The 10,298-nt window shown below is 38.8% G+C and overlaps 1 protein-coding gene across 4 annotated transcripts; it reads left to right on the top strand.

Annotated features, from left to right (window-relative positions):
* Positions 1-1,904: 1,904 nt before the first annotated feature.
* Positions 1,905-10,276, top strand: znf148 (zinc finger protein 148). Of its 4 annotated transcripts, XM_042002036.1 has the most exons (8): positions 3,345-3,476; positions 4,142-4,181; positions 4,582-4,955; positions 5,675-5,800; positions 5,924-6,047; positions 6,206-6,289; positions 6,376-6,494; positions 7,888-10,276. In XM_042002036.1, the coding sequence occupies exons 3-8, from the start codon at positions 4,605-4,607 to the stop codon at positions 9,523-9,525; spliced, it is 2,442 nt and encodes an 813-aa protein (XP_041857970.1). In that variant the 5' UTR covers positions 3,345-3,476; positions 4,142-4,181; positions 4,582-4,604; the 3' UTR covers positions 9,526-10,276. The 4 variants fall into 4 exon arrangements, with proteins under 4 accessions (XP_041857971.1, XP_041857968.1, XP_041857970.1 ...); XM_042002037.1 differs by lacking the exons at positions 3,345-3,476; positions 4,142-4,181 and adding an exon at positions 1,905-2,014 and having other exon boundaries at positions 4,582-4,895; XM_042002034.1 differs by lacking the exons at positions 3,345-3,476; positions 4,142-4,181 and adding an exon at positions 1,905-2,014.
* The last annotated feature ends 22 nt before the right edge of the window (positions 10,277-10,298 follow it).

Raw genomic sequence — 10,298 nt, 5'->3', positions numbered from 1 at the left:
GGAATCCTCAAATGCCGTGGTCGCAGTCCACGTCTCTGCAAATGTACCAGAGGATCACATAGAGAATGAGGAGTATGGCGAAGATGAAGAGCGCTACTAGGATGGCCTTAGTCACCGGAGAGATGAGCGACTGCATGTCAGGAGCAGAGCCGGGCAGAGCGGCGTGGGGCTCCGCGTCCGTCCGTCCTCAGTCTGCTATCTCTCTCGCTCTCCTCTCCTGCTCTCCGCCGCTCCGGTGGCAACTGTTGAGGACGGACCCTGGGGCTTTCTCGCGCGCGAATACACACATTTAGAGCCCTACGCGTGTGCACACGCGCTCCTATACACGAACATAAGTACCCCAACGATCCAGACGCGCAACGCGTGGGGGGCTTCCCTTGCTAAAGGTGGTAGAGTGAGCTGCCGCTCCCCCGGTCCACTTACTCCGGCAGCCAGTCGCACATCAGAAGATTCTCAGACAGGGAAGACTGAAGTGATAACACTAGTGGTTGATTTATAGAATGATGAGCTGGGATAATAAATAAATAAAACAAAAGAAGAAGAGCACGACGAAATTCAGGTTTGAAGGATGAACCTGCAGAGACGTGTCAAATCCTAAGTTGCGCAACAAGCTGCTGCACTTCACTGGCAAACAGGTTGATTAGTATTCCTCGCGGCGGCATGTGTGCGCGTGTATGTGCGTGTGATAGCTGGCATGACAGGCATCATCTTATCACGACCCTGCGCAACCCTTTTGTCAAAGTCGAAGGATTAACAGATGATTCTGGATGGCTATTAAATTAAACACACTTCTGAGCTCCTTGTTGTTACAGCCTTGTTTTATTTGCTTTAGTAGGCTACTTTTAAAATCTGTTATTATGCCTTATGCTTATTCCACTATCAGGAAACACTAATCTTAACATTAAGAAGATTATCTGTAATGTTTTGCAAAAATCTATGGTGGTGTTGCAACCGTAGCACATTATATATATATATATATATATATATATATATATATATATATATATATATATATATATATATATATATATATATATATATATATATATATATGTATGTATGTATATATGAAAGGTGCTTAAGTTATAATAGACTATTTTAATATCTTCATGGCCTCGGTCATCAAACAATATTAAGGCGTCAACTTATCTTTTACATTTTAAATCAAACAATATCAAAGGAAATGAGCAATGTAGTTATCTTCATTCATATGCAGCGCATATCAGAATGAAAATAATTTAATCGTCATTTAAAAGGAATTTAACTCCAGTGAATTTTGCTCTCATTGTTCTTTCAGCACAGAAAGTAAGAATAATTAAAAATAAAAGCAAATAAAAATAAAAATAGAAAATAGAAGTAGTATAGATATGGTATAAACATTAACATCAACATAGTACTTGATAAGATAATATGATAATGACTGCATGAAACAAATTGTGGGTCTAATACATAATGGGTTGACAGGGAGAGTATATATATATATATATATATATATATATATATATATATATATATATATATATATATATATATATTACATCAGATGAACATAGCTGTAATCATTCTTAAAAATACTATACTTTTAGCAACTTGCCAGTCTTCCCCCCCTTTCTTTATAGTTGGTAGGTTTTTTTCACAGATGCTAGTGGTGACAAAACACATACACACACACACACACACACACACACACACACACACACACACACACACACACACACACACACACACACACACAAAAACAAAATAAAATAAAATGAAAAAAAAAAACTGTTTGGCTATAAAACATTTGAGGATACCGGGGCTATAGAATTGTGTAGCGAAATGAATATTATCTGCACCATTATGAGAGGCGCAGCGGTCACCTCATTTACCAATGCGAATCACTAGATGGCGACAAATAAAAATCTTACATATCGTCATGAAACGCGATAGTGTATTTGATTATTCCGCACACCATCATTGCACTGTTGTCTTGCATAACAATCATGACAGCTAAAGGGGTCTAAGACGACAGGTAAGAGGAAATAATCCACATTTAATTGACACGTTCCCTGTGTTTCATTGAGACGTGTTATTATTGTCTCGTCGCACGAGCGAGCTAGGAAGTTAGCGAACATTAGCTATTAGCAAGCGCAATCATTGTGGCCTGTTCAACAGAGTGGCTGAGAAAGCTTGACATGCTAGTGCTGTGTCAAGCGCTAAGTTTGGAGAAATGAGCCAGCGAAAGTTGTTTTACGTCATTTTTGTCGTTTAATTACAGTAAAAATATATTTATGTTTTTGTTCTTTTTTTAAATTGCCACGTCCGAAAGGGCATTAAAGCAAAGAAGATAGTGTGTCAACTGAGAGTAGCACACAGTGTCAAACGAGACTGGGTAATATTTGTAAACAGCTTGCTAGTGGCTAGCTAATTAGCCTTGAACAGGCCATAAAAATGTGTAAAGTTAAAGGAAGTAAAGTGTTGACTTCCTGTATTATCCTTCAAAGTAAAGGGCCAAAAGAGGCGCTGAAAGTTTTGTTTGGCCCAAATCACCAAAGTTCAAGAAAAAGTCTTAAATTGATATCTTTCACACTAATCTTATCCATAACATTTCCATTCATGGGTGAAACGTTAAACTTATACTGTGAATAATCCCAGTGTAGGACTAATAAAGGAATCTGGTTTTGAAAACGTGAAGACAGTCTGGACTTTAGGGGATGTGCTTCTGTTGTCTCCCCTGAGCTCAGATGAGTAATGACCCGCCAAGAATGAAGAAAAAGCAAAACGTTTGTCTCTTTTTGTAATATATTACTGATTTGTCATTGTTATGTAGACTAGTTTTAGTTCATTTGCCTCTCTTTTTCATTTCACATTTAGTGTCTAAATTAGATTTTTCTCATAGAGGATTATTTATATTTAAATATATCATGTTAAATCCCGTTCATAGTATGTTTGTGTTGAACTTTAAATTTCCTTGCAGCCATTTGGTATTTTGTTGTAATGTTTGAGCCATTTTAACTGTTTTTATTGACTTATAATTGTCTGTTTATTTATTATATAATTTAGGATTTTGTGTTCCATCACACTCAATTATTGTGGTTGCAGATATTTTAAGGAAGATTACCAGGCTTTGCGTGTTTTCAAGGAAAATAATTACTGCTCAAAAACCTGCATGTATGATATGGTTGTAGCAAATTCAATTTGGCGGAACTCATCACATGTAAATAAAATTACTTATATGGGAATTTTGTTAGTCACAGCATTCTGTAGATGGGAGACCGATTTTTATTTTGAAGACAGTCGCACCCATTTCCAGTGTTTAGTGTGTGTGTGTGTCCAGTTTAAATTTGATGTAGCAGCTATGACAAGCGCGGCTACCTGGCTACCTAGCTTCCTAGCTAGTGTCTCGAGCCACTTAACCGGAGTAAGGGTGTTTGCATATGCCTTTTAGTCTGTTTCAACCGTGACAGATATTTGACCTGCACCACTGTTTCTGGGTTAGTTTGCATTTGGTGTAGTTTAAAACGTCTCATCAAACTGTCTACAAATGCTACGTAAGCTAGCTTTAACCCGCTGAGATCAAGCGATTGCTAACGTTAGCTAACTAGTTAATGAGGATATGTAGGGCAACGTAGGTTTGATTTTGCAATACAAAAATTATTACTATTAATGTTATTATTATGCTCGTTGTTTATGTAGAGTAGTTTATAACTGTCTTTGGCAGGAATACACAGAATTACTACAGCAGCATTTAAAACACTTAATCTTTTGTCTATAATTGCATATTATTAAAATAAATTTTAATCTTTCCATGTAGCTGTACTGTGCTTTTCATCACTTTACACAGTACAGTTTATTTTGCAAGATAAGATTACAGAAACAACAGCTGACCCACTTATAGAAGTTGACACTAGTCAAAAGAGAAAAGTTGATACTGGATATGGGACTGACTGGAGTCATAACTATTGTAAGATTGCTCAGTTGGGCCATGAATTTAAATACATTAATAGTGCATTATTTATGTGTAACCGACATGACAGAAGATGAGTTAATGATGCAAAGGGAAAGTGGTGACTATATGCTTGTGCAGTCACATGTTATTGGCTTGCATATTTTCTATCTTCTCTTCATGGATCAAAGCTAAAATCATTATTTTTTCCAGGATTAATTGAGGTTGTGTGGGATTTCACATATCTGTTTAGGTGAGAATGATTAATTAGACCATTGTTTGCTATTTGAGAGGAATGAAATGTTCTAATATTGCAAGCCAATATGATGTCTTTAGTTTTTTTGAGAGGCTGGTGAACAAAAGATTAAATTGAGATATATCAGCAGCGCATGTACTCTTGTCAGTACTGGCTACCAAGGAACATTTTTTGATAATTTATCTGTGGACAAAGTGCAGAAATATATCTATTTAAACAAACAAGCAGTACAGACCTGATAGTGCTTAATGTGTGTTTTTAAATTATCATTATCTGCCATATGCACTTCTGTTAAAATGACTTGTTTTGTTTGTTTCTGCGATACAGAAATCTACTGGATTTGCTGTTTAATCTAGTTGACATTGTTTTCTTATCTCCATTTTTTTCTTTTTTACAGACTTAAGAGTTATTCAATGTAAGATGAACGCTGAGGACAAGTTGGAGGGCATGCTGCTGAAGTGCAGCAGTGAAGGAATAGATGGAGGAGGGAGAATTAGCCTGAGCAGCGGAGGACTGGTGGTGATGACCCTCGGGGAACGTTCACTAGCAAACCACCCCCTGTTGGCTGAGGATGATGATGAAGATGATGATGATGAGGACTTAACTGGAAGCTCACTGGTTACGCATGACCTGGTCCCCCCAGAGCAGCTGATGATGCAGGAGGAGCTGACAAAGAATGGTGGAGGAGGAGAAGAGGAGGGAGGAGGCGAGGTGGGAATACATTTCCCCCTAAAACTCACCAATAAGTTGCCCTGCTTGCTTCATATGCCAGTGAGTTCATACTGGTGAAGTAGTGGTCATGTTTTGATGGGTTTATTTTGGATGGATACTGTACTTGTGTACTTTTCTTTCAATGTTGGTGTTCTATAAAACAGCATAAAATGGCAGGCTGTATTTTCTGCATCATTCAGATGTAGATATATTTGCCAGACCCAAGTGGCAGATGCTGATTTATATGAGCTATGTTCGTGTAAATCTGTGAAATGAAAGCAAATAATTTTTTAATGTAACCTTGAATCTTAAAAAAAAGGTGTGTTGAGGTGTTGAGGCAGCCTTATATTAATGCCATTTATACTTAGTGAATAACAGATAATAAAACATGAAACATTGTTAGGGCTTTTATGGCTCACCCCTTATGTGCTACACTAAAATGAATGAACGAAGAGTATAGAAATTCTTCTGCAGGAGCTTGTAAATTAATACGAATCTCGCTAAGTGGCATCATATGTTTATTAAGTTGGAAGGTGTGCAAACCCAGTTCACCCAGACCAGCTGTAGATGTAATCTCTCAGCATGGCTTAGATATTCTTGGACCTGACGTTTCCCTTTGGTCTGTTATGCCTAGAGGTGCCCTCTCGTTGTTTGATTATCCTCTTCTTGCCCGTTTGCTCCTGCCAGACCTGTAAAAACCTCTGGCTGGCCGGGTTGCTCATAAAGTAGGTCATGTGCCACATTAAATGCCTTGACTATCTATAGTCCTGCTTTTACAGTTGAACATCAAGCAGGAGCTGAAGCTGTCTGACTCAGCAGTCCATATAAAGAAGGACAAAAAATCACTTAAGGACCTGGTGGTGTGTCCCAAGAAGAAAAAAAGGAAGCAGCGCTCACCAGCAAAGGTGCAAATCAATTTTGATCTCAGCAGTCGTCTTTGTTTTGTTTTTAATGAACACTCACTGAAAATGTTTCATTCAAGCTGTTTTCACTAAGCTTTGTGTTTTTGTTCTTTATGTTTCTTTTAGATTCTCAGCATGAATGAAGATGGATCGTTGGAAACATCAAACCCCAAATGTCACGTTTGCGTTCATTGTAATGCTGCATTCAGAACAAACTACCATCTACAGAGGCACGTCTTCATTCACACTGGTATGTATCATCCAGCCATGTTTTGAAGTGCCTCTACTAATACATGGAATATATGAATGCATTCAATTATTGAATTGTAATTAGATATTTTGATTATTTCTTACAAAAGCAGACACTCTTTGCATTTATACTGATGCTTTATGTCTTTCAAACTCTAGGTGAGAAGCCCTTTCAGTGCAGCCAGTGTGACATGCGCTTCATTCAGAAATATCTTCTCCAGAGACATGAAAAGATCCATACTGGTTAGTAAGAATCAATGCAATCAGCAGGCATTGCATCTGTCATTTCAGTTTCAAGTGAGTCATCTTGACTTTGTCTTTTTGCATAGGTGAGAAGCCTTTTCGCTGTGATGAATGTGGCATGAGGTTTATCCAGAAGTATCACATGGAGAGACACAAGAGGACGCACAGCGGGGAGAAGCCCTATCAATGTGACTACTGCCACCAGGTATTTAACAGCAACAATACAACCACAAATCTGGGATTAAAGGGCATTTATATATAATTATATAATTTAATAAATTTGTCCCAAACCAAGAAATGTTTCATTGTTTGATTATGGTCCATTTAAAATTTACCCTGGTCTTTAAAGAAAAAAAAAAAAAACAGTCTACATTGTGTAAAATAAGGCAGACTTAGCAGTTGTGATGTCATCCTGTAACATCTGAGCCTGTATGGAGTAAAATCAAATTTCAGTAAATGATAGCAGCTCAAGTTTCACCATAATGGTTCTAGTTTGATATTCATTTTTGCTGGTACAAACAGGATGAAAGCAAACACAACAGGTTGCATTCTTCACTGTTTTTGACTAAAACGCCTGCACTAAAGTGGATGTGCATACTTGTCACCATGGTAACCAAATGATTCAATTTAAATTGCGTAGCAATCACTTGCTGTTCATTTTCCAAATAGAAGGTGTAGTTATTGTATAATATTATTTGAAATAATGATATATTGATCTGGTCTCAGATATTGTATTGGATATTTATATGAACAATCTGTACGGGTGTCACTGTGAACACCTTAAATCCCAATCTTGCTCTTTATATGTCAGCTGCAGCAGTGGCTTTCAGTTTATGATGACTAGCACATGGCTAATTAGTCAACATTTTAGAAAACCGTTTCTTTGCATATCATTGTTAATAGTCATAGAGTCCATGAATAAAAAGGTTTCACCTCGGTAATATCACTGAATCCGTGGGAGATGGAGGGATAATGGGAGATATTTGAGAGTAGTGTTTTCCACTGAATCGGTAGCACAGAAATATTATGTTCAATGTCATCATTGCACAAAGTGTTGCATTTTATGCCATTATGGAACAACTGACATTTGATATTATGTGCTTATTTCAAGGTTTTATGTTAAACTTTCATGGTTTATGTTAGGGGGTGTTAAATTTATGTGTTTCTATAATGCATCGCAATGCGGACAGAGACGATTCTGCATCAATGCAGCAACAAAACATGATCGATTACAAGTAATGCATATATACTGCCGCTGCTTGCATGTGTGGCATGATCTAGCCTGCTCCAACAGCTCTGCAGAGCCGAGGCTGGAAAACTGTAAAACTAAGCAAACATACAGAAAATACATCAGTTTCTCACTGGAAAAAAAAATCATTATCTCAATGAAATCATATAACATTACAAATGAAAATGTGTAAAAACTGATAAGTTAGTTTAATGTCAACACCTATGGAAAATACCAATAAGTGTTTTCACATTCACTTCACCAACTTGTTTATTGTGCACCATAATTAAGTTGTTGATTTTCTCACCAGCTTAAATGGTTTGTTCATTCACTGTTACAATAAAAGGATGTGTTTTTCTTCTATCCATAGTACTTCTCCAGAACAGACCGGGTGTTGAAGCACAGACGAATGTGTCATGAAAACAGAGAGAGAAAGACCAACAAGGCTGCTGGTAAAGTTGGACCTTCACGTGAAGCAGAGTCTATGGGGTCTCCTTTTCTTCCTAAAGAGTGTTCTCTACCCAAGAAAAAGCGCCAAAAATGTGCAGACAAGAGTTCAAGCTCCTTCGCTACTGCCCAGACAGAAGGCCACACTTATGCTGTTGAAGAAACTGAGGAAAAGGAAGAGCAGAGTCAAGATAAGGTTGAAAGTCCGTCATTATATGCTGTGTCCTCCAAGGTCAAACATGAGTATGTGATTGCTGACTACTCTGTGGGACTTCCTGAAGAAACAGCCAGCCAACAGGAAGACGGAGAAGTGTCATCAGAAGAGACGACACCACCTAAAATCGTCCTGAAGAAAGTCCCCAAGAGGAGTTTAAAACAGACCAGTAACCAAGCCCCTCCTTGCTTGCCTACCTTATCAACCTATGAGGAAAACGACAAGGTGGCACAGTACACCTTTGAAATCGTGGACAAGCAAGGCCTTTTAGATGTAGATGGCAGCACTGAACTTGAATCAGTCGACACTCTTCAAGGAGGACCAACAAAACCAGCAGCCAACAGCACAAACTATGACGATGCCATGCAATTTCTCAAGAAGAAACGCTACCTTCAAGCTGCAGTGGCCAACAGTGGCCGAGATTATGGCCTAAACACAAGCAGCATCTCTTCTCAGCCACCTGTTACACAAAGTGTGGTGTCAGCCGTCATTGATGAAACTGTCCCCGCTACCATTCTGGAGCCCCAGCCAATAAACGCGGAGATAAAGGCTCCTCATGAGAAGAATGTTTTGCCCGACGAGGTTCTTCAGACACTGTTGGACCACTACTCTAACAAATCCAACGGGCAGTCAGACATTTCTTTTAGCGTGGCTGACACAGAGGTGACCTCAAGCATCTCGATTAATTCCTCCGATGTTTCAGACAGCAGCCCCGTGGAGAGCCTCGGAGTTTCTAGTGGCCAGGCTCAGCCACCTGCTGAGAAAGTCAGTCTCTTGCAAGAATACTCAAAATTTCTCCAGCAGGCACTGGAGAGGACCAGTCAGAACGACAGCTACCTGACCAGCCAGAGCCTCAGCTTGGTCTCAGAAAACCCCACGTTAGCTGGGCAGCCTCTGTTCTCCACAGAGAAGCAGTTTCCCTCCCCAAGCAGGTTCAAATCAGGGATGAGCTCTCCACTAAGATCCACTTTAGAGAAACCTCACTTCGGATTACTGGTTGGAGACTCCCAACACTCATTTTCATTTTCAGGTGACGAGACCTCCCCTCCCTCTGCAGTGTCCCCAGCTGAGGAGGACTTTCTGGGACAGGTCTCGCCCTCCAAAAAGACAGACTCTTCAAACGGGATACTGCAGACTTTTCAGATAAGCTCCTTCGATCACAACTTCAAATCACATTTCCAGACATCGAGGTCTGGATCCTCCTCGCAGTTCACTGTTGCCAATGGACAAGTAAGCATTCGAGGACACAGCACAGACTTCTCAGAGTTCCCTTTAGTTCGAGTCACAGAAACCAGATCTCAACTGAACTCCTCCCCTGATGTTTCAACCAGAGAATCATTTGGCTGAAGGAAAAGGTGGAGGGGAGAATTCATTTGTTGGTAATTTCAGCAGCACTTTATCTCATCTCTCCTGTTTTGCCAAAACAAGTCCCATTGCGAAATATGTGCTCCTTCTTAAAGCTGTTAGAAAAAAGAAAAAAAAAGAAAGTGTTTTTCTTAACTTTAACCTTTCATTCAAAATTACTGATTATGACCAATAAACCCATACTATAATTAGCAGTTCCCCTGTTGGAAAACAAGCATTTCTTCTTCTTCTGGAATGTACTCTAAGAGATTACGTGACCAAAGTGTACTAATGCAAGAGATTCATTAATATTCTCACACGTTGCTGCCATAGAGTTTTTGTTTCATGCTGGTGCAGTTTGCCTTGCTCAAAAAAAAGATCCAGTCACTCTTGCTGCTTAATGCAATATTTCCACTTGTATTTATGTATGCTGTTTTGTTCTTACTGTAGCTACCTCCCCTTGCTGTTTATCTAATGAAACAACTGAATTTGTTTTCATTCATTTCAGCTCTTAAATAACATCACAAAAGCACAATCATTCTTCACTTTATGTTAAAGTCACTTTATTCTAATGGATATTTCCACAGGGTGCATGTTGAGTGGTACAGGACTGATTGTATGCATCTTGTAATGAATCTAGTTTAATTTTTCATTTGAAACCTAGGTCTAATTTTTGTTGGTGTCAGGACACAAAATTAGAAATTCTACTTCACATACATAAATTGTTTAACATCCATATGAAGTTTGCACAGGTTCAGCTGTGTAATAAAAGCTTT

The sequence above is a fragment of the Melanotaenia boesemani genome, chromosome 12 (genome assembly GCF_017639745.1).
Source record: "Melanotaenia boesemani isolate fMelBoe1 chromosome 12, fMelBoe1.pri, whole genome shotgun sequence".
In the NCBI taxonomy this organism is placed as follows: Eukaryota; Metazoa; Chordata; class Actinopteri; order Atheriniformes; family Melanotaeniidae; genus Melanotaenia; species Melanotaenia boesemani.
The sequence above is the reverse complement of the archived record's forward strand: the minus strand, read 5'-3'. Positions and strand labels throughout refer to the sequence as shown.

Coding starts and splice junctions, on each gene's coding strand:
- znf148 (XM_042002034.1), top strand. CDS start 4,605: ATGAACGCTGAGGACAAGTTGGAGGGCATGCTGCTGAAGTGCAGCAGT. Junction 6,048..6,205: donor GCACGTCTTCATTCACACTG/GTATGTATCATC, acceptor TTCAAACTCTAG/GTGAGAAGCCCTTTCAGTGC. Junction 6,495..7,887: donor AATGTGACTACTGCCACCAG/GTATTTAACAGC, acceptor TTCTATCCATAG/TACTTCTCCAGAACAGACCG.